The sequence below is a fragment of the Myripristis murdjan genome, chromosome 17 (assembly GCF_902150065.1).
Source record: "Myripristis murdjan chromosome 17, fMyrMur1.1, whole genome shotgun sequence".
NCBI classification, from domain to species: domain Eukaryota; kingdom Metazoa; phylum Chordata; class Actinopteri; order Holocentriformes; family Holocentridae; genus Myripristis; species Myripristis murdjan.
The window spans coordinates 27,113,882-27,136,097 of NC_043996.1; the positions used below are offsets into that span (position 1 = coordinate 27,113,882).

At 41.7% G+C, this 22,216-nt stretch overlaps 1 protein-coding gene across 2 annotated transcripts in view; it reads right to left on the reverse strand.

Annotated features, from left to right (window-relative positions):
- The window catches only part of LOC115375258 (neuropilin-1a-like), a 101,530-nt gene that overhangs the window by 49,443 nt on the left and 29,871 nt on the right, over nucleotides 1–22,216 (reverse strand). For both annotated transcript variants that reach the window (XR_003929697.1, XM_030074667.1), the window contains exons 3-5: nucleotides 21,360–21,541; nucleotides 12,491–12,718; nucleotides 6,092–6,262 (exon numbers count right to left, since the gene is read on the reverse strand). Coding sequence is in view for 1 of the 2 variants with exons in the window: in XM_030074667.1 (XP_029930527.1) it covers nucleotides 6,092–6,262; nucleotides 12,491–12,718; nucleotides 21,360–21,541 (581 nt within the window). In the remaining variant the exon portion in view is untranslated. The remainder of the gene's footprint in view (nucleotides 1–6,091; nucleotides 6,263–12,490; nucleotides 12,719–21,359; nucleotides 21,542–22,216) is intronic.

Genomic DNA, 22,216 nt, shown 5'->3' on the forward strand with positions numbered 1-22,216 from the left:
CGAAGTGAGATCTCATATTCTTAGGCTACTTTATTGTATATACTTAGCCCTCATTGTCTTTAGAGTATATATTTTGCATATTTAGTCTCTATTGTATATACTTTTAATTTTAATGGTAATTTTTTTTTTTTTTTTTTTTTTTTTTATTGATGATGCTGCTGTAACGTGTGAATTTCCCGTGAGCATTTTACCGAATTTTACTGAAACCAAGTCCTGATGTTGCTTTAATTGCAGTGCTCAAGTACTGTATTTGTTGTGCAACACAGGTACATGTATGTATGTGGATGTCTGTCCTTGTATACATTATGAACATGCTCTGTTTCATGCATGTATGTACGTCTACAGTGATATACATACGCGTGTAATGGTATTAACGTACACATTTGCATGTGTATATATGGATATATGGTACATATGCATGCACATTTACACATGTTGGCAGATGCTGGAAATTGTTTTGATGCCGAAAATATCTGGCACATTCTGTACTGTGTACTGTAAAGGTACAATACGTAGTTTTGCATTGATTTTGCATGCTCAAAAGTGCTAATCACCATAATAAAGCTGCAGAGGTTCAGGACTGTTGCTGTTGCTTATCAATGTCCTTGAAGCTCTGGTTTCACTGGATGGAGACATTTTTGGGTTTTCATTTCCCTGTCCACCAATCCTGCAGAATATATTTGTCCAGGAGAATCGTGAAGGCAAAACACGAGTTGTCGGCGACGTATGGCTGCATATTTTGAGACGAAAATCCACTCGTGCTATTGAGGAGACACGTCCAAGGTGTGCTTGTGTACCTGTGTGTGTACCTGAAGAGATCAACAAGAGGACGATAAGTGAGTCTTAATCGCTCCTTCCTGTTGTATGTTGTATGTTTATGTGTTTTTGTCTGATGTATTTTATTGTGAAGTTGTATTTTTCTTTGCTATTCTTCACTAAAGTCTATTTTTTAGGCGAAACACTACACACTTTTGTGTCTACTTACGTGGAATCAGAGGAAAGCATTGCATCAAAATCGATTCCGGTGAAAGCTTTCCCTTTTCCCCCCTTTCCCAACAAGTGCAGTATTGATTAGTAACGATGTAATCAATCAAACGGCATCGGAACCATCGCATCAAAGGTGGATGAGATGGATGAGAGCAGATCCGATTTTTAAGGGCAAACACTGGCCGGGAAACGAATATGTTTTTGTACATACATATTTATATATTTATATATGAAGAGTTCATTTGCAAAAACAGATATCTCCATTTGAATTTATTAAACCTTTTCAAACTTAAACTTAAAATTTACTTTATATTTATTTCTATTTTTTATATGTTTATTTAGCCTGGCATAATGTTTATTATCCTAAATCATGCTTTGTGTGTGTGTGTGTGTGTATATATGTGTGTGTGTGTACTCCAAGCAGTATCAATGAAAAAGCTGTATTCATTTTAATTATGGCTTTTATCTGTTTTTGCAAATGAACTCTTCATATTTATACTGCCTCTCTCTGATTCTTTTATCCCTGTTCTTTTTATTCCTTTACTTTTTATGGTGTTTTATCCATCTTTTTACTGTGACCAATGCATCGTTTTTTCATTTCACAGTGCATCTCTGATGTCATGTCGAAATGACAATAAAGGAATCTATCTATCTATCTATCTATCTATCTAATATATGGCTCTGACTTCAGTGGAATATTCATCGTCCCACAGATCAAACCGCTCCCACTACATTTGTTTGTTTTGCCTCTCGACTCTCATCTCCAAAAACTTTTTTTTTTCTCATCTCTATTCATGAGGCGAGCTCCCTGTCTCTCCCTCACGGCAGAAACTTCACAAACTTCAACCCGGTCTCTCTGTCTCTCCGTCCAAAACGCAGAGAAGAGGCTTAAACTGACGCCCCGTCGACGGTTCAGCTGATCAAAGACCCGGCTGGAGGCCTTTTCCTGACGGCCAGGACAGACACGGAGAAAACCATAAATTCACCGCAGGAGGTTTTTCAGATCTGAGTTTGATTCCTGCGTTGCTGTCAGCGGGGGGAGGCAAGAGAGCCAATCCATCCTGCTGGAACAGAAATGCCGTTTCTATGTTTACATTTTAATGTCACAATGAAATGTGAAATGACTTTTTGGTTGATTCTACTTTTCCACGCCACAATATGCACCTTTGCAACGACAGATGCCAATGAAAATACTCAATTTCGTTTTTGTTTTGGTATTTTGATACTAAAATATGATGATGTCATGCTGGACCAGGAGGTGTGAACACAAATTTCAACCAGTAAAAAAACATCACGCCCCCCCGTCATCAAATAAAAACATGCACTTCTCTCCATAACTGATCCCCTGTGGGTTTACACTTTTGAAAGCTGCCTCTGTGTGTTTTGAAAGATGCGTGTCCCCCTGCCTCAACATCCTGTTTCAACAGGATATACTTGAAATTAAGGAAGCGAGAGGGCTCTCCAGACGCCGTTTCATCGTGACTCGCGACTTCCAGTGGAAAAAAGGCACTTTAAAAGGCGCTCAGAGCAACAGTCGCCGACGCGCCGCGCTCGTAAATATTGTAGAAAAGACGATGGGATTCGGTTCAGCGGGTGGCTTCAATTCAATCTGCCGCGCTTAGCTGGGGGTCTGCAGACATGAGCAGTCATTTCTCCACACTGTGTGAGACCACTTTGTGTGTAAGTGTGTGTGTGTGTGTGTGTGTGTGTTTTCAAAGCTAAGATAATTAGAGCATTGTCTAACAGCACCACTGCTCTCAACAATCTCTCGCTCTCTCTTGCTCTCTCATTCTCTCTTGCACACACACACACACACACACACACATACCCCATACATGTATGTTCCATGTATTTAATATCATGTTGTCTTGAGCGCTCATCATCAACGTCACATGCTAACGAACCCGCAAAAGCTTATATGCATGTGATCACGCGTGCACATGCAAACACTCTTGCACAAACACATTAAGAGGAAAGGTATATGTGGTATTTTTGACGCCTGCGGTGAGATTTGCACACACACACACACACACACACACACACACACAGTAACACACACACTCACGCCCCATATACGCCCCACTTCCCCCTGTCCTTTCCAACAAGAGGTCACAACAAGGTGTGAAAAAGCAGGAGGCTTCACTGGTAAAAATAGGCTCTTTGACCCCTCTGGTGAAATGTGTGTGTGTGTGTGTGTGTGGGATCACAGGAACACATTCCTAATTACAACGTGCAGAGTGTGTAGTACAGTCGGTGCATTTACACACACTGTTAGTAATCCGGTTGTTCACCTCATGTGGCGTTTATCTGATTTCTGAAATGCCACGGGAAGCAGAAACCATAATTCGTGTTGAAGGCCCTGTCAGATTTTGAAAAGCACACTTCAGAAATCTCCATTTTCAAAAGTCATTTAGTGTCTTAATGAGTGTTAAAAATCCTGTTTGGGATGAGATAATCCCACCTGGTTCCATATTACAGTTTCACTTGTTTCAGGATTTTAAATCTGTTGAAACAAGGAGGATAAGACAAATCAAGAAAATGACACTTAATTCAAAAAAATTGTGGAAACAAGTTGATTCCTACCTCTCATTGGCAGATTTGTATCACTTACTTTGAGAAACACAAGATTTCAAGACTAAATGTTGAGATTTAATAACTTAAGTAAAAGTTGTTGTTGTTTTTTTTTTTATATATATAGTGCAGGACTCTGGTTTCTTCTGTGCATGTAAACATTGTGAGCGCCTAATTAACACAAAGTTTCACGCTGAAACACGATGAGTCCCATGGAGGTTTTAAAGTTTTTCTTCACTAGTTCATTTATTTCATTGAACTTGCCAGTGTATTGAAGGCTTGTTAACTTATTTTTGAAGAGCGCCTTGGAGCCTGCTTTTTTTTTTCTAGTCAAAACAAATTTTCATTAATTTTCCGTGTTTATAGCCGCCAAGCGTACAGCATAAACGAGCTTAGATTAAGGAGGAGAAGCTCATCATTTTACCCTGATGACCAAAATATATTAACAGTTGTTGCATCCTGAGCATTTAAAAGTCATTTTAAAAGAGCGAGGCGTAGTTTCGTGTTTATTTCCCATCTGTTATCCTTAGCAGTGGCAGATGCTCCAGCAATAGGCTTAAGGTCTCACACACACACACACACACACACACACACATTCCTAAACAGAGGTCATCAGAGTGGAGGTCAGGGTGCAAGAAACAAACGGCCCTGCATAGCTGAAATCTCTTTGGGGATTCCACAGGGGCCAAACATTGAACTAATGCAGACAAATGGGTTTTTAAAGAAAGTGTGGACACAAACAGGAGCAAAAAAAAACAACGACATCAAAAAGAGCCGAACCCCCAGAATTATCACCTCGCCGTCCCGAGATGATATCGTGATGCCGTGCAAAATCGGACTAATGAGTTTGTTTCAAGCGCGCCTCACAGAAACGGAGATAAGACTTATAAAAACTAGGCCAGCTGACGACCACAGCCACGATCACTGTTTAGATTCACGACCGAGTTCGAGATTAGACGGTGAGATTAGATTAAATTGAACTCGTTCTGCGGTGACATGGACACCAAATGGCGGTTGCATACCATTGCTAGTGTTGGTTTTATCCTGCAGGGAATACCGGAGGGGCGGGGCGGGGCGGGCTGCATCAGGATCATTTAGACGAGCGGTATCAAGTGAAATGTCAATCACAGAAAAGCATGCAAGACTCAAACACGCTAAAACAAACCATTTAAATGTTTGATAGTTTTTTTTTTTTTTTTTTATCTGTTGTATGACTCCTATCTTCTTTTTAAACCTGTCTTTTTCCTCTATTATCTGTATCCTCATTTTAATCCTCATTTTCTTAACCATTGTGTCTTTTATTGTAAATTCCTGTGCAGCACTTTGATAAACTTTTTTTATGTTTTCGAAATGTGCTATATAAATAAAGTGGATTGGATTGGATTGGATAGAGGCAGCAGAAATATGTTTGCATCCGTTTGTTCATATTGAACCGGAGGGCTCTTTTCAGTTAAATTCGATTGTTAACGGCGGTAAGCGCTTCCTAATTTAGGCCTGTAGGAGAACAAGGCGGGATGCCGTGCCTTTTCCTTCCTCTTTCATCACACCTTCTGTCTGCAATTAAAAAGCGCCGCGGTCGTGCCCGTGCCGCGGCAAAGTGAAAAATTCTCCAAATCCACGGAGACAGATTCATTTTTACGTTGTGCTCTGTCAGTCCCTCAAGGAGAAACTTCCCTTCCAGCAGGGAGGTCGGAGGTCAGGGCCTGTTACCAGACTCGGTGCCGGTAGGGGTTCAGGACACCCGGGTCAAAGCGGAGTCAGAGGGCGGCCTCCCTTCAGCGCCCTGCTTCCTATTCATTCATTTTAGATATTAAAGTCATATTTCACATGTAAGTAATAATGCACTCCAAGGGGTTCTGAGAGGTTGTGTTTTTTTGCCTCCACCTCAGTTAATTCCCTACATCAGGACACTTCTGAGTGCATTATTGCAATTATTAGCATTCATTAAGGAAGCAATATACTCTGAAAATAAAACAAAAAATCTACTTTTCAAAGAGTACCAGAAATTTCTACTCAAGTACGAGTATTTGTATAATGCAGGTACAAGTATTATGCAGTATGTGTATTTCAAATCCACACTTCAGAGTTGCTGTGAGGTTTATTTTTTCACTTTGAGGGAGCTATGCTAACGGCTCCCATAGACTTCAGGTCTTTATGCTAAGCTAACAGGAAATGCTACCCATAGGAACCGAACCACTGGACGTCCAGAGGTGAAAATGGTGTCAAACATCTGGGTAAGTCGGAAAAAGGGTATTTTGCCCAAAACGTTGTTAGTATTCCTGTAAAAGTTATGTTTGAGGTGTCCCCATATGTGGTTTTAATTGACACCCTCCAGCCAATCAGATGCAAGTATTCATGCTATAATCAGAAGTTAGAGTCTCTAATCTGCCTGTGAATGGATTTAGAGTGAAGGCGATAATCAGAGGAGCTGGAAGGAAAACAGACAAAAACATGCAACACAGAAAAGAGACCTTCCTGCTGTGAGCCCCCCCCTCCCTCCCTCACTCTCTCTGCTAATAATCCTAATCCTCACCTTCGTCTGTGTGTCCCGGAGGGAGGCTCCTCTCTCGGACGGTGTAGTTGGCGGAGAATCCCTCCTTGGCGATGGCGTTGTCGGTGGTGATGGTCATGGACAGGATGCCGGTGTAGGAGATCACCCGCCCCGGCGACGTCTGGCCACAGTACCGGCCGATGTGAGGACCCACTGGAGGGGGGGAGGGAAAGGAGGGATAGAGGAGGAAAAGGAGGAGAAGAGAAATGAAGTGAAGGGTGGAAGGAAAGACAGTGGGAGGAAGGGAAGGAAGAGAGGACAGAGGAAAGAATAAGATACAAGAAAAGGAAAAAAGGAATGAAGAGGAATGAAGAAAAAGAGGGAATAAGGAGGGATGGAAAAGTGAAGAAAGAGAGGAACAACGTCAGCTTCATCACTCATCATCTGCACAATGTGTTTAGTTTTTACTTTGCATTTTATTATCGACATCACACCAAAAAAAAAAAAAAAAAAATTCAACTTATAGCTTTTGGTCTGGGGATGTGATTCTGAAAAAGGTATTTTTGACTCAAATCTCAAAGTTAAAGCGATATTTGCTTTGTTTAATCCGCCCGAGTTCACCAGAGCAACATGACAGCGTCTTCACCTGCCGCCGGCACCAATCTCTCACCTCTCATGAGTGACGAGACACCTTGAGACAGGAATAAAGGTGAGACAGCAGGTAGCGGAAACCCTCCCTTCCACGATATGTAACAGTGACACTTATTATCCACACAGTATATTTATACATAATCCATCTGTTGGAGCAAAGAATAAGCCTCTCATCTCCAGAGACATTTGAACGCACTATCTTCCCGGATCTGTGCGTTTCATTAGCCTGGAAGCTGCCACATTCACAGATTTTAATAGAGCGGACGACTTTGGTTAATTGAACGTTTGAGGTCTGGGCTCAGGGTTGGAACAGATGTAATGGAATTAGTGGAATCCGAATAAAACAAAATAGCGCTGTGATGTGTTTTTGGGGAAAAAGCTGGCGAGCGCTTGTACAGCTGAAGGGAAAGCAAAACAAATTGATAAAAACGTCGTTTACACGCATAAAAAAAAAAACGAAAGGGTAACGGGTGGAGGCAACGACAATAAGGCGATTCAAATTGCACCCCAGATGGAATGCGGTGTTTTTAAGGGGGGGTTACCATGACTCGACTAAACCTTCAAGCATTTTTTTAACGTCATATTTTTTGAAAGTGGGTGAGTCTGTCTTGTCTAAAGACTCTGAGTGCTGACGCTCCTCCCTGCTCACAGTTTGTTGGCTATTTCATCCTGTTCTTATCTATGAAAAAACAATGTCAGGCTTGTGGTGCCTCCTGCTTGGTGTGTGTGTGTGTGTGTGTGTGTGTGTGTGTGTGTGTGTGTGTGCGGTCGCTCAGGGACTCAATGCAGAACTCTGCCACATGAAAGCGGATTATTTATAATTAAATAAGTGGAGGAACGTTCACTCCAGATAAAAGTCGTACATGTTACGGAACAAAATCGCCACTTATTTGGTTTACGAGGTAAAAGGAAACCAAAAAGTAACAGGACGTAAACAGATTACAATGCTGAGTCTGACTAATCTGCTGGATTATGTATGTCAATTACAGTTTTAAGCAGGTAATCTCCAATCTGTGGTGGATTATGTGTTGGTAAAGTAATTATCCCAGCTTTATTTGAGGTGGTGAAATGATGAAATTGCTGGGCGGCGACGCGCTGATGCATTCGGCCCTCAGACTGAGAGACATATGTGCAAGATGGCCACATTTACATTTAATGTTTGAGGTATTTAACAAATGCTTGTATCCTCGGTAACCACAACGACAGAGCCTAGCAGAATATGAGTTTTATAAAGTGCAGTGGTTAATGCCATGTTGCTAAGAAAATAGAGTTTCTCTTTAAAGGAATACTCCAACATTTTGGGCAAAATACCCTTTTTCTGACTAACTGACACTGAGACAAGATGTTCAATATCATTTTCACCTCTGTACATTCAGTAGTTTGGTTAATATGGTTAGCATTTGGTGTTAGCTTAGCATAAAGACTCAAAGTCTATGGGAGTCATTAGCCTAGCTCTGTCAAAGTGAAAAAATGGACCTTACAGCAACTTTGAGGCTGTTTTATTTACACAATGCATCATGTGGATTTGAAGATTTGAACATGCCTTGTGATTTTTTTAATATAGGATCTTCATGTACTTATATATATACAGTATACTAATATACAGATAGATAGATAGATAGATAGATAGATAGATAGATACTTTATTCATCCCGCAGGAAATTCATATATACTACTAATTTAGTAAAGGAAGAATTAACTTCTGGCTACTAAGACCATTTTGTTCTTTTTTTTTTAATTCTAACAGGTATATTTCAAATACACATGATCCACTGTGTAAATAAGACAGCTTTATTTTTCCACATTGACTGAGCCAGGCTAACAACTCCCATAGACCTCAAGTCTTTGTGCTAAGCTAACACCAAATGCTACCCATCTTGTCTCAGTCTGGGTAAGTCGGAAAAAAGGATATTTTGCCCCAAAATCGTCGGAGTATTCCTTTAAAACGATACAACTCCCTCTGCAGTTTGGATATTTGTGCTCATATGGAGGATCCAGTCCTGTCAGAGCCTTCCTGTCTTTCTCTTCAACTGCATGAGTGGGAAAAAAAAAAAAAATCACACTCTCTGTTTTAAGAATAGACTCCTGCAATCCTCAGAGTGAGCAAACAAATGTGCACGACGGCTCTGTTTGGTACACAAAGGCACGTGCTAACATTGCGGATGCGTTTGATCGGATGAGAAACGACATGTACAGTTTTGCCCTGCTGCAGAGGCGGTTTGTTATCTGCCCTGACACACATGTTCCCTCTGCAAACACAGGAGTACAGCGCCTTGGCGTCCACACAAACACACACACACATTCATGCATGTCTTACACATAAACACACACTTACATGCATGCACACACACACACAGAGCGTTTGACAGGAGAAGCCCTGGCATGTTATGTATGCTGGCACGGCTTTAAAGTGTGTGTGTCATTGTTTGGTCTGGTGTTTCTATATACCTGTGCCAGTCTTTGTATTTTCCTCATGTTCCCATGCCAGTCTCTTCCCTGGCAATAACCCGGCAGAGCAGTGGGCGCTGCAGCTCGTATTGTGGGCAAGCTGGCACCGTGCACACGCCTGTTCAAGGTATGTATTCTCTGCCATTATCTGTGTGCTGTACACCTAATTAGACAACAATGGGAAGCTGGGAAATGCGGTGCAAAGTCGGGGAGGAATGTAGAATGTGTGTGTGTGTGTGTCTGTCATTCATGTGTGCATAGCTGATTTTGATTTTCCAAAGTTTTAGCTGCTTCATCTCCCTCAGCAAATCTGATCTCAGTGCCGACCTGGTGCCCTACACTGCAAAAACACAAAATCTTACCAAGATTATTTGTCTTATTTCAAGTCAAAAATGTCTTATTTCTAGTCAAAATATCTCATTACACTTAAAATAAGACATGATCACCTCAGAAGTAAATTGTTTTTAGACAATTTTCACTTGTTTCAAGTGAAAATTCACTTGAAACAAGTGAAAATTAGCTAGAAAAAAGAAACAAATTTTGCCAATGAAAGCAAATTTTCACTTGTTTCAAGCAAATTTTCACTTGAAACAAGAGACAATTGTCTAAAAACAAGTTACTTCTGAGCTGATCATGTCTTATTTTAAGTTTTTGACTTGAAATAAGACAAATAATCTTGTTAGGATTTTGAGTTTTTGCAGTGTAACAGGATGGACACACCTGACCCGTTCTCTTACGCTGAGGTGCAAGTTGGAGGCCTTCACGTGTTTAACTTTTGGGAATCTGTTCTGTTTATGATCTGAAAATGAGCCAAGAGCAAACCGCAGCAGAGGTCGCTCAGTTATCTTAAGATGAAATGTTTTGCTCACGTCAGCGTCGACTAGTCCACAATTCGAGACATCAAGTCCAAACTGTCAAAGCCACAACGCTAAGACAGACAGATGTTCAGAGAGCTGATAAATTAAATCTTTTAAAAAATCAGCTGCTATTAACATCAGCCACTCATTTTCTAAAACACTTGAAACAAAAATGAAAATGAAGATGTTTATGCCCAGTCATTGTCAGTTTTGGCTCCATAAAGGAAGTCTCCTGCACAGCCACTTCCTCTCCAAAGGTGCAGGTCAAACGCAGGAAATTAAAATATGCTGAGGTAAAAACAATCTTGCCACATACCAACAAACTCTAGACCCACTTGATCGCAACATATTTTTTAAGTAAAAAAAACAAACAAACATATATTTTATGTCTTTTACTTGCAAAATATGTTGAAATAATAATTGTCGGTTTGGGGCAAGATTTTTAGACCAGAGTTGGATTCGGCTGTTGTGTTAATATGTAGAAATCAGCCAATCAGGGCTTGAGAAGGGGGATGGACTCCGAGTATAGCCAGCCAACCTGTCTAAAAAATTTAATTCAAGATTTTTGCACAAGTTTTGCCCCTTTTTTGTTGAAGTGTTATGCACATCGACACTGTTTGTGTGCAGGTATTTTAACACGAGAGCATATTCGGCCAAAAATAAATCAACTGAGATCAAATATTTACCCATTCCTCTTCTTTGACGTATTTCTCATTTTATCCCACATCTGCCTCTTTGCCTTTGCCTCTCTATTTTTCTCCCCTGCTTCCTCCCCCTCCTCTGTCACTCCACCCCCGTCTTCCCACCTGCAGTGAAGCATCCAAGCCACGCTCTCCTCCATCTTCCTCCCCCTTCACCTTCTCACATATCTATATCTCTCTCTTTTTTTTTTCTTGACATCTGCAGGAGGAGCTGTCCCGAGCTCCTCTCTGCCTTCTCTGCGCTTCAGAACTCGGTATATTTATCTCCTTCTCCTCTCTCTTTCAACCCTCCCCCACCTCTCCTTCTCATTCCTCTCCTCCATCTATCTCCGCATCCCATCCTCCCCTTTTTTCCTACACCTGCCTGTCCCACTCTCTCCCCTCACCTGTCTTCCCTGTGATCCCGTCTTTCCTCCACCGTTGAGTTTCTTCTGTATCTTGGTCTGATTTTGTATTTTTCTCCACAACCAGCACAGTTTCTTTGCACCAGATGCACACAAAGACCGCCAGGATCAGATTTCAAAACGGGCTCTGGGCAAAAAAAAATGCCACGGAAAGCTCGGAAAATGGCCATGAAATTAAAAATCAATTGATTCATCAGAGGGGGATTAGAGAGACTAAACTCTGATAATTAGGAGCAGCCTGAAAGTAAACTCTTTTTCCTCTTTAAATGACAACAACTGATCGTAAGTTTGTTATCTTAGATACAGACGTTCCACCAATTTGAGCAAGTTAAATGAGTTGAAGACAGAAGACGGGACATGCTTTTCACTTCAGTTTGCATTTCAGTCTCTAAGACATATGGTTGATGTGGAGCAACACTCTCTGACCGTTCAAAAAATGCCTGTGAAATAAAATATTAGAGGGCAAAAATGTCCTTTATAATTAGGATTTTTATAATTCCACCCTCAAAGGCAAAATGCAGCCCGACACTCATTGACTTTGAAATAAATGTTCTTTTTAACTGAGCAACAACTGATCTTATGAGTACCATTTTGTGTGTGGACGTTCCTCTGACAACAAATTCAACAAATTAAAGGAATACTTTGATAAGATGTTTGATACCATTTTCACCTCCACACGTCCTGTGGTTCAGCTCCTATGGGTAGCATTTGGTGTTAGCTTAGCATAAAGAGTTGAAGCCTATGGGAGTTGTTAGCATAGCTCCTTCAAAGCAAACAAATAAACCTTGCAGCAACTCGGAGGCTGTCTTATTTACACAGTGGATCGTGTTTGAAATCCCGTCTTGGGATTTAAAAAAAAAAAAAAAGGGTTCATTTCAGGATAAATTAGATGGTTGGAATTATAAGTGCTTCCGTCTGTCGCTGCGATCCACACAGAGGAAGATTCAGCACAAATGAGCTTTTCCTAAAACTGAAAAAATAAACCATACATCAGTAAGTAAGTAAGGAACAGGAACCGAACCACTGCACACACACAGAGGTGAAAATGGTGTCGAACATCTTGTCTCCGTCGGGGTGAGATGGAAAAAGTGCATTTGCTCAAAAATTTGAAAAGCCCTCATCCCATTTTCTGCTTCCTCAAATATGACATGCATTTAGTTTTATTTCATTCAAATGTAAAGCGTGTCCGGTTTGGACTCATAAAGATGTGGCTTGGCAGTGAAATATTTTGGGTTCCAGTCGGCTTCGGCTCACGTTTGACCCTCCAAACCCTCAGCCAACACTTCCTCCACTGTTCCACCTCGCTCTCCCTCCCCTCCCTCTTCATCTGAACCACAAACCAACCCCCCGCCTCAACCCAAACCCTCCCTCCCCCCTCACCTGCAGGGAAGCCGTCCCAGATCTCCAGCCAGTCGTAGCGGCAGAGGGCTCCCGGCGGCGGCGTGGTGTCGGGCTCCATGTCGAAGCTGTCAAACTCCACCACAATCTCCGACATCTTGGGGGCGAAGATCATGAAGGTGCAGTCCAGGTTGTTGGGGTACTTCTCCGGGAAGCCCGGCGTCTTGATGACCCCCCGGGGAGCCGTGAAGTTCCTGGAACATTCTGGACCTGCGAGGAGAAGATCGCTGATGAGTTTTTAAAGCGTCAAGGCATGTTTGTTTTGAGTAACCAGTTCCCACCTGTAAGTATTTTGGGAAAGATTTACAAGTCAGAGGGCGGGGAGGGGGGTCACACAGGGGGCCAATCGCCTTCGGTTATTAGAAAAGCAACTAATTTCAGCTCTTTTAAACAGAAAGTCGATATAACAACTCATTCCATCGAATATTTTGATGACATCCACAGTCTGTATCTGTGTCTGTATCTGCTGTGGGAATGTTCTGGAAATAAATCCCTTGAGCTCTTTTTTTTTTTTTCTTCTTCTTTTACCGAAACATTACATGAACAAGGGATCTCTTCTGCAACCAAAATATCAACAAATTAAATTTTTCTTTAAAAAAAAGACGAATCATGAAGTCTTTCATGTACACTGGACAAGACTTGGGACAAATTGAATTTAGCAGTCTTAAAATCTGGTTTTGCTCATAACCAGAGGTAAAATCTGCAAATGAAATTATGTAATTTCACATTTTTCCATGATGCAGTTTTATTAGATTTGAGATTTTTGTTGAAGCAGGTATTTTATATAAGACGTGTCAGTCCTCATAAAGATAACATTGACTGATTGGAGATGAATGGACTGGAAATGAGTGAAATGACACCTCACTTACTTGGGTTTACACTTTAAGACCTGGTTCTGGTTTAAATGACCTGCTGAGATGTTCTACAAACACAGCCGTTGTTTTATTGACAAAAACTCGTGTCATCCCCGTCCAATCAGACGAGCCCTTCCCCCGGCCCGGCCCCGCTGTGATTGGTCCCCTCCCCTGTCGGAGCCGGCAGCCCGTCTGTGTCTGTGTTTTGACTGGGGGCAGATTGGTATTTATTGACTGTTGCAAACACTCACACACTTACAGCCTGTTTATGGAGACTTTAAATGGCCGGCGCATACACTCACACACAGCCCTCACCCACATTAGCACATTACACACACACACACACACTCACACTACCCCACATAACCAGTCAACCACAGCCTGCCTCATGTTTTTTTTAGTCCAGCTGTACGGTCAGAGCTGCATGTTCTCTTTTTCTGTGTTTGCATTCACTTTATCTGTGTGGCCCATCGGCTCGCTGATGTCTCTATCTCAGGCTAATTACACGATCCGGCCGCTCGAACCCCTCCTCGCGCCAACATTTCCTCCCCCTTTGGCTCGGTGTGTCCGCTTTTTTCCTCTGCGCAAATCTGCATAATGATGTATTTCTTTTTATACACACTTTGCTTTCATGTTTTTTTTTTTTCTTTAATTTAAAGATTGCACGCTCCGCTCCGCTCTCGTCGTCAACTTCCTACACAACTTGCGCCGCCGTAGCCGAGCGAGCCGGGTCCTCATTCGTTTTCTACGGCAGGCCAGGCGGCGATCCGGTGCAAGGAATTCTGGGATTCTTGTGATCAAAGCAAGACGGGGCGTTCAGATTTGCTTAGAGTTGAAAATGCTGTCACTTTATCCTAATGACAACGTGTGTGTGTGTGTGTTAACGAGACATCGGGGGTCTAGACATAGATCAATTAATTGGTCAGCTGATTAATCGGGCTGATATCCGGCATTTTGAGATAAAAATGTCTGCAGGCGTCCTGTCAGTGTTTATCTGCTGATGAATGCTGAAGCGCAGAAGTGAAGTGCGCTAAAAATTTTATTTATTTTTTATTCATAACTTTTTTTTACAAGTTTAAGTTTCGTTTTCTGATTACCTGTGGACATTTATAGGCTCAATACATTTTCTTTTATTTAGATAAGTGCACTGCAGACAGTGAAGAGGAATGAAGTTTTAATAAATGTTCAAGCTATAAAAGTTCAGCTATTTTGTCTCATTTGTTATAATTATTATAATTGGTGCCCATATAGAGGTGTATTAAATGAGGCAAAAAAAAAAAAAACTTCAGTATCTACTCCTCATTTTGTAATCATTTCCACAGATTTGTCTCTTCATTTGCTTTTGTAATAAATTTGTTAAATTGTAAAGAGACTTTATGGACACCTTGTATATCAGCGAACGGCCGCTCTGCTCTCTGAATATTGGCATCGATGTTGGCCACTGAAAAACCCGACCACTCGTTTGTTCATACTCATTCATTTGAGTCCAATAACGGAGCAGTGCACATTCAATCAATCATCGTGCTGAATGTGATGCATCAGCTTTGTTGTACATGACTTATTATGGACAACCAGACAGCGAGAAGACAGAGTGACCAAATGCAATGCAACGTGCTTTACAGTTTAACAACACAGGACATTAATAATAAAAGGCACAATCAAATCCCTGCTGGACTGACAAAAAAAAAAAAAAGAAAAAAGAAATGCACGTCTGTATCTGAAACGCTGAGATTTTGGAAATATGAGCTTTTCTCCTGACAGCAATGATATTCTATATTCTTGCGCTGTATGTTTTTTTTTTTTTTTTTTTTTTTTTTATTGCTGCTGCAGCGTTCCAGTGTCCACACAGCGATCATTATCTCATCCTGACAATGATGATGTCTATATAATAATATGGAATAATATGGAATGAAGAAAATGAAAAGAACAGGCTGGACTTTAGAGAAACTGCAGCCAGCGTTTAGATTTTTAGCATTGCAACTGAGTGCAATGAAGGGACATTAATAACGCCAAGTTTTAATATAAATGCTAAACAGCAGGATGCACTGTGGCATGTGTAATAAAGAATACAACTTAATCATAATTAGAACTCCTCAACAATACATCTCATGAGTAAACTGGACAGAAGTGAGCTTATGTTGCCTCCACACGGTCCTGCAGCTGCAGTTAAAACGTGAAAATCACCAAAACGGCGAGGTTTTCTCTCGACAAAGACAATATGTTTCACGTGCCGCTCCTGTCGAGAGCATCAGCCCCACCGCCTGAAATGGCAGATGTTTTATTATGTCATCGTTGGCTTTCGCGGCACCAGCTTGTCTTTCACGTTCACGCGGCCTGTCGATAAGCCCCGCCGGCAACTTCTCATCTCCGCCGGCGTCCGCTCGCATCAGTCAGCCCGGCAGGCAGTTCGCACCTTGCCTGTCGCCGCGGTGACACGAGCGAGGTTACGAGACGGTGACTGATCTCTGCAGGAAAGAGACACGGCGAGGCGATGATGAGGGTCAAGCATCCCTGCGAGCCGACCGAGGGGAGGGAGGGGTTTCATGTTGCCAGGCCAGATGTGACCTGCATGTTATCTGAGCACGCCTCTAAACATGAGAGTACACACACACACACACACACATGCTCTCTCTCTCTCTCATACACACACACACACACTCTGCAACAGACCCCTTGCTGTTGACACAGGTGGTGTCATTAAAAGGGCGACATGATGAATGGCGTGGAAGGATGAGCGGCGAGGGATGAGGCCGGCTTCGATCCTGCTCAGCTGGCACGTTTGAGAGTGTGTGTTTGTGTGTGTGTGTGTGTGTGTTGGTGTGTAAAGAGATGGAGCAAATCTGTGCACAAGCTAAAGGTTGTCTGCGTGCATGTTTCTCTGCATTTGAATTCACACATTAAAGTGCATGAAAGAGGTTACGTACACATTTGTGTATGTGGCACATGTGTATCAATGTGTGTGTATAGGTATATCTTCTTAATTGAGTGTGTTTACATGCTGGTATGTTCAAGTATATCTGTGTTACTGTCTTAATGTCAAATTCCCTGACCTTCACACGACTAAAATGTTGAATTTCCACCAATATAAATGTAATATTATGGATTTTTTTTTTCCAAAATGTAAAACACATTTCAGACTCAGAGGTCTTATTTAAGTTTATTTTTGCGCAGAGGAAGTGAACATATCCTGAGCAAAAGGCAAAATAAATATTACATTTAGTGGATAACTAGTTACTGATTATTTTTAACTCAGAGCATCAGAGAGCATCATCTGTTCATCTCAGCCACAGGTTTAACCCTATAAAGCCTGAACTATGAAAGAATTAGCAGAATTTTTTTTTTTTTTTTGAAACTGAACCCTTTATTTAGTCCTATAACAAAATCTAAAAAAAAAAAAAAAAAAATTCAAAAAATATGTTATTACACGACCTTTCTGGTGTATGATATATGATATGTACTTGAAGTGTCAATGGTATGGTCCAGGGTGAACAGGGGAAGTGTCCAAAGGTATACAACAGTATTTTGGTCAAGTATTGATTAAACTGAAAACGGAAAACGGAATTGATAACGTGTATCATATATGATTGAAATGGCTTTATAGGGTTAAGTTGTATTGCATAAAAAAAAAAAAAAAAAAAATTAAAAAACATGCAAATCATCGAGACATGTGTTTCTGGTTTGTAAACCGGCAATGACAAAATGGAAGTTGGGGCAAATATAGTTTTGTGGTGCTGAAGAGGGTTCACTTGGCTATCATTTCCTCCCATGTGAGCTCTTTGGTCAGCGGAGGGTGGGGTTATGGGGTTATGGGGTTACGGTTACAGTTACGGTTCTGAGAGGCGGATGTGTTTGAGCTTTACAGTCTTCATCTGGGATATTTCAGCCTCATCGCCGAGCCTTATCTTTAACACTAAACTGAGTTTGCCGACTGAACGAGAGCCACCGATTCTGGGTTGGACTTCTGGTGTTTTCTGATCAGACATGGCAGAGATGGATGGAGAGGAGGGAGGAGGGGGAAAGATAAATGAACATATACAGAAAGATAAATTATGGCAGAGAAAAACAGAGAATGAAACAGAAAGAGGTGATTGGATGGACACAAGCAGCACTGTGACTGCACCAACTGTGGTGCAAATATCATGCAAACTTGTTAAACACTGCAAAAAATAAAACGCAGAATTAAACACACTTAATACAATTTAAGTGTAAAGCATGAATGTAAACAGCACAGCGCCACTCACGTTGAAGCGTTTATACTTCTGTATTGACGTGTTGCTGAACTCCTGTGCACATAAACCCACCTATGATCAACCAATCAGAGACCAATACTGATCAATAAATTAGAGGCTTGATGTAAACTTGAGATTCTTGGGCAGGTTTGCCCTTTTTAACCCCAAATACACACCAAATAGCATCAATTTACATGCAAAGACACTATATTTATTGAAGTGTAAAATGCACTGCAGGTGTTTTTCCATCAGCTGGATTACAGTGAATAAACTGGCTCCAGAAATATCAGAAAAAAAATGCATCCACCAGAAAATGTGCAAAGTCTTCCAACAATTGATTATGCAAGTTTTACTTTCGATCTTTGGAATTTCACATTACGTTGTCATCTGCAAAGAAAACCACATAAATGCTCTTCCTATTCTAATGCAAGAACTAATGACCATATAACCATGATCCTGAGATACTTATTCCATGTTTTTTTTTTTCTCGGCTGAGTCTGAACAGTCCTTATTGCAAATTCTGTAATTGTAGCTTTGCTTTGAACATCATTAGCCATCCTGCTGTTGCATTGTCACTGCTGTATTTATTTCTTTGTTTGAGTCTACATGGTTCTTAAAGTTGCGGCAAGTTGCTAATAAATTTTGCATAAGATTTTGTTCCACATTTGACTAAACAACTGTTGTTTTTTGTATTTTCACTGATTGCAGAATTAGTTCAAACATTATTAGGTATCAGAATTTGCAGAATTTCTTTCCACAACAGCAAAAGAAAATGAAAAAAAAAAAAATGACAATAAGCAAGGACAGAAACTTTTCTGTTAAACTGGGGAAAATTTTTCATATTTTGAGAGAAAACAAAAACAGAAAAGTAAAGGGAGAGATAGAGAATTCCCAGAGAAGAGCAAAGCGAGTTTCTAAATGAGAGCGGCGTCGCCGTGGAGGACGGAGCTGCAATATGTTGCTCTGACTATAATGGATTTTAAATGTGGCGACAGGGAAGGCAACAGCATGGCAGGGGGATTACCTGGGCGAATACAGGTGCTGCTTTTAACTTGTTAGAGGGTAGAGGATCTGTATTGAGGCCAACACAGACACACACACACATATACACTTACAAACACACACACACACACACACACACACACACACTGTCCTAGATTCAGAACCCTACTCCTACACCAAAGCATCCATCTCATCTGCAGGTCACCCCTGGAGCCTCCAAGGACAAACAGCCCATTAGCTAAATGAGCCTGGGGTCTCATGCACCTGTCTGCTGCACACACACACACACACACACACACACACACACACACACACACACACACATACACACAAACACACACACACTCAGAGGAAGCCACACACATACATACACATATACAAGCATATAAATAGAAATAGACAAGAGAAGACACAGAAAGCCACACACATACAAACACACACATTAAAACATACACTCTCACACACACACACACACCCAGAAAACCATACACAAACACACACCCATATGCACATACCCAGAGAGTCACACACGCACACACACTAGTGGAAAATTCCCAGCTCGCTCTGCAGCAGAACAGTAGCCGGTAGAGCCGAGACACCGGCAGGAAGCGCCTAACAACAACAGGAAGCAGTCGCTGTGTTCCTCTGACAAAGACAATGCAGGACAGGCAGCGGCCCGCAGCGACACGCAGGCCTGACAGCCACGCCTCGTCCACACACACACACACACACACACACACGACAACAACAACACACCCTGGAGATTTAATTCAGCAGGTCTGGCAAAAACAGCAGCCTCAAAGTTGTCAGTTTTCATCCAGTGACTGAATTCATGCTAGAAAGGTCAAGCCAAGGCCAGGAGTCGATGGACAGATGCTTTAGGAGGTGAAATGTCTCAGCTTTCAAAATGTCCCCCGGCAACTTTCCTTGAACGCACAAACCAGTGCTGTAAGACTTTCAAAATTATGAAAATATATACATAAAATAATATATAGTTATATTTATGCCATTCACTCAATGGTTTATTACCATTCCCTTGCTGTTTTCTCTTAGTGTATTGCATAAAATCTCCATTTTTGCAAGTTATTCAATATCATCTTTGGTCTCAAAATCTTGTTTTTCCTCTAAATCTGTCACAAAATCTGCTGATGAGATGAGATAATCCCACTTATTTCCAATGCCAATCAACTTGTTTCCAGAATTATCTTCAATTGAATTAAAGGTCATTTTCTTGATACCTGTGGGCTGATCTGCCTTATTCGGCAATGTTTCAATCTGTTTATACTTGTTCCCTGAGAAAAAAAAGAAAAATGAAAAAAGTACAACTGCATTGGAAACATGTGGGATTACCTCATCTAGCTGGCATATTTTTTTTACACTTGTTTAAAGAAAAATAAGGTCATATTTTTTTTTCAAGTATGCCAAGATGACAGTCGGTGGATGTTGTTATCCAAAACAAATTCCACTGCCATCATGAGCATCATTGTTAGAAAATATCATTCAAAGGAGAGCGAAAGTACCAGCATTCCTTCTTGGCTGAAGATTTGGTGACCTACTTCTAATAATTCACCACAATGACCTTATAAAAGCATCTTGTCTGTCAGGAACTACAGAGTTTAGGGAATTTATAGAGACATATTTAGCATGGGGATCTGAATCCAACCCCTCACCCTGCAGGTGTTGGCGCCTTGCTCTGCTCACTGTGCAAACGACCCCATGCTTTATCCATTTTCACTGAACAAAACACACTTTCCAACACAAGCACACGGGGGTTAAAGGACTTGGGTTATTCCTGTACCACGATGGATCTGTGGTTTCGATGGTTATTGCTCTCCAGGGTCCAGACAACAAAAAAAAGGAGGCCCCACAGGTAAACGCATGTTCCTCTATTATCAGATTTATCTCCCGTCCCCGTTGGCAGAAATTCAAGCGGACACAGGAGACTTACCGTTTGGCGTCAACTCAAGTGGACCCAAGGGACGAGGAAATACAAATGTAGGACATGGCAGCGAGGTTCCTTCCTTGACAGGCGATGTTTATGTAGGCCTATCCAGCTAGCATCCTGCCCCAGGTGGGACTTTGAGTCTATGAGTTTATTTGGCTCGTAGCTCAGAGGTCAGGGAACCAGAGGCTAGCTTGGACCGTATGGACGACCTTGGACCTGAGGCTCTTGGCGGCGGGGAAACCTCTTCGATTGTTATATTCTCCGAAAGGTTATTTGAGTTTGCTTGTTTTGTTTTGCAAATACAATCAAGAAGACAGAGGAGCTTTTGTAGCGGGGGAATTCGAGGCAGTTAAAAGGCAGCGAGGCAGGGCTCGGTTACAAATTCAATCTGTTTAATTTGTTATTGTCACATGCTGCCCTTGAACAGCCTCTGCTGCGATATGTAAAAAACGGGCGAAAGGGTTTATTGTGGATTATTTTTCACCGAGCGCACAAAAGTGATGTATGACATTGATCCAAGAGCTGGAGAACAAACCACCGAGTCCTACGGAAACTTGGCTGAACTATAATTGAATTTAAATTGGCCTGTTTTCCATGAAGCGATTTATCACATTCAACGGAGGGTATCGAAAAACAGCAGAGCAAATGGAGCTCTACTTCTAATCCAGTTTAGGCCTTTAGCTGACACTCTTGTGCACAATAAGCTGCAATAAACAAACAGGTGGGGGCTCGGACATGATGGGAAACACAATGGACGCACAATGGCTGTAGGTTTAAGAGGACATTTCTTTAATCGCTGGGAACACCGAAACACTGCTCACCTGTCTTGAAGACCTCGTAACGAACGGAGAACCCCGCCCCGTGGGTCTCGTAGTCGGAGACAAACTTGATGAGGAGCTGGCTGCCGCTGGAGATGATGGGCGAGGGTGCGATCTTCCCGCAAAACTTTCCCAACATGGGCGACATCTCGTCCCCGCCGTTGTAGACCTCAACATAGTCGTACCTGTGGGAAAAAAGAAAGAAAGAGAGGAGATCAACAAGTGTTTGCACGTGGGGTCATGATGGATTCATTATATTGATGGAAATGTCCTCATAGTGCAGTGGACCAGTGTGTTATTGTGCTCCACACTTCTGTCTACAGCTGCAGCCATGTTGTACGTCACGCTGCCTGAACGCACACAGCTGTCCAACATATGTATGAGTGATAAGTGAGGCTGATACTGTATGTGCCATTGTTGTATCTGGGTCAAATTTAGCCTCGTGGAAAACTGATTCAGGCCCTCAAAGGGTGAAAAGATGTTATTCGGTCAAAGTTGATGTGATTTAATCATGTTTGAGCCACTGAGACAACTTGCTTAATCCAAGACATATTAATAAACACGACTCTGAAAAAGGATCTCTCTCGCCCTCTCTTTCTCTCTCTCTTTCTCACTGTGTGTGTGTGTGTGTGTGTGTGTGTGTGTGTGTGTGTGTGGAACTGCACCAGCATCGGTATGTACTGTGAAACTCTGCATGCTGTCAGTGTTTTTCTGCACCAGTTTCAACATCCTGTTTGTGCTGTGTTTTAAATAATTTCATTTCTTGTATTCTCATTCTTTGAGAGAGAGAGAGAGAGAGAGAGAGAGAGAGAGCGAAGCTACAGTCACATGGCAGGCATACAGGATCAGCGCTAAATTGA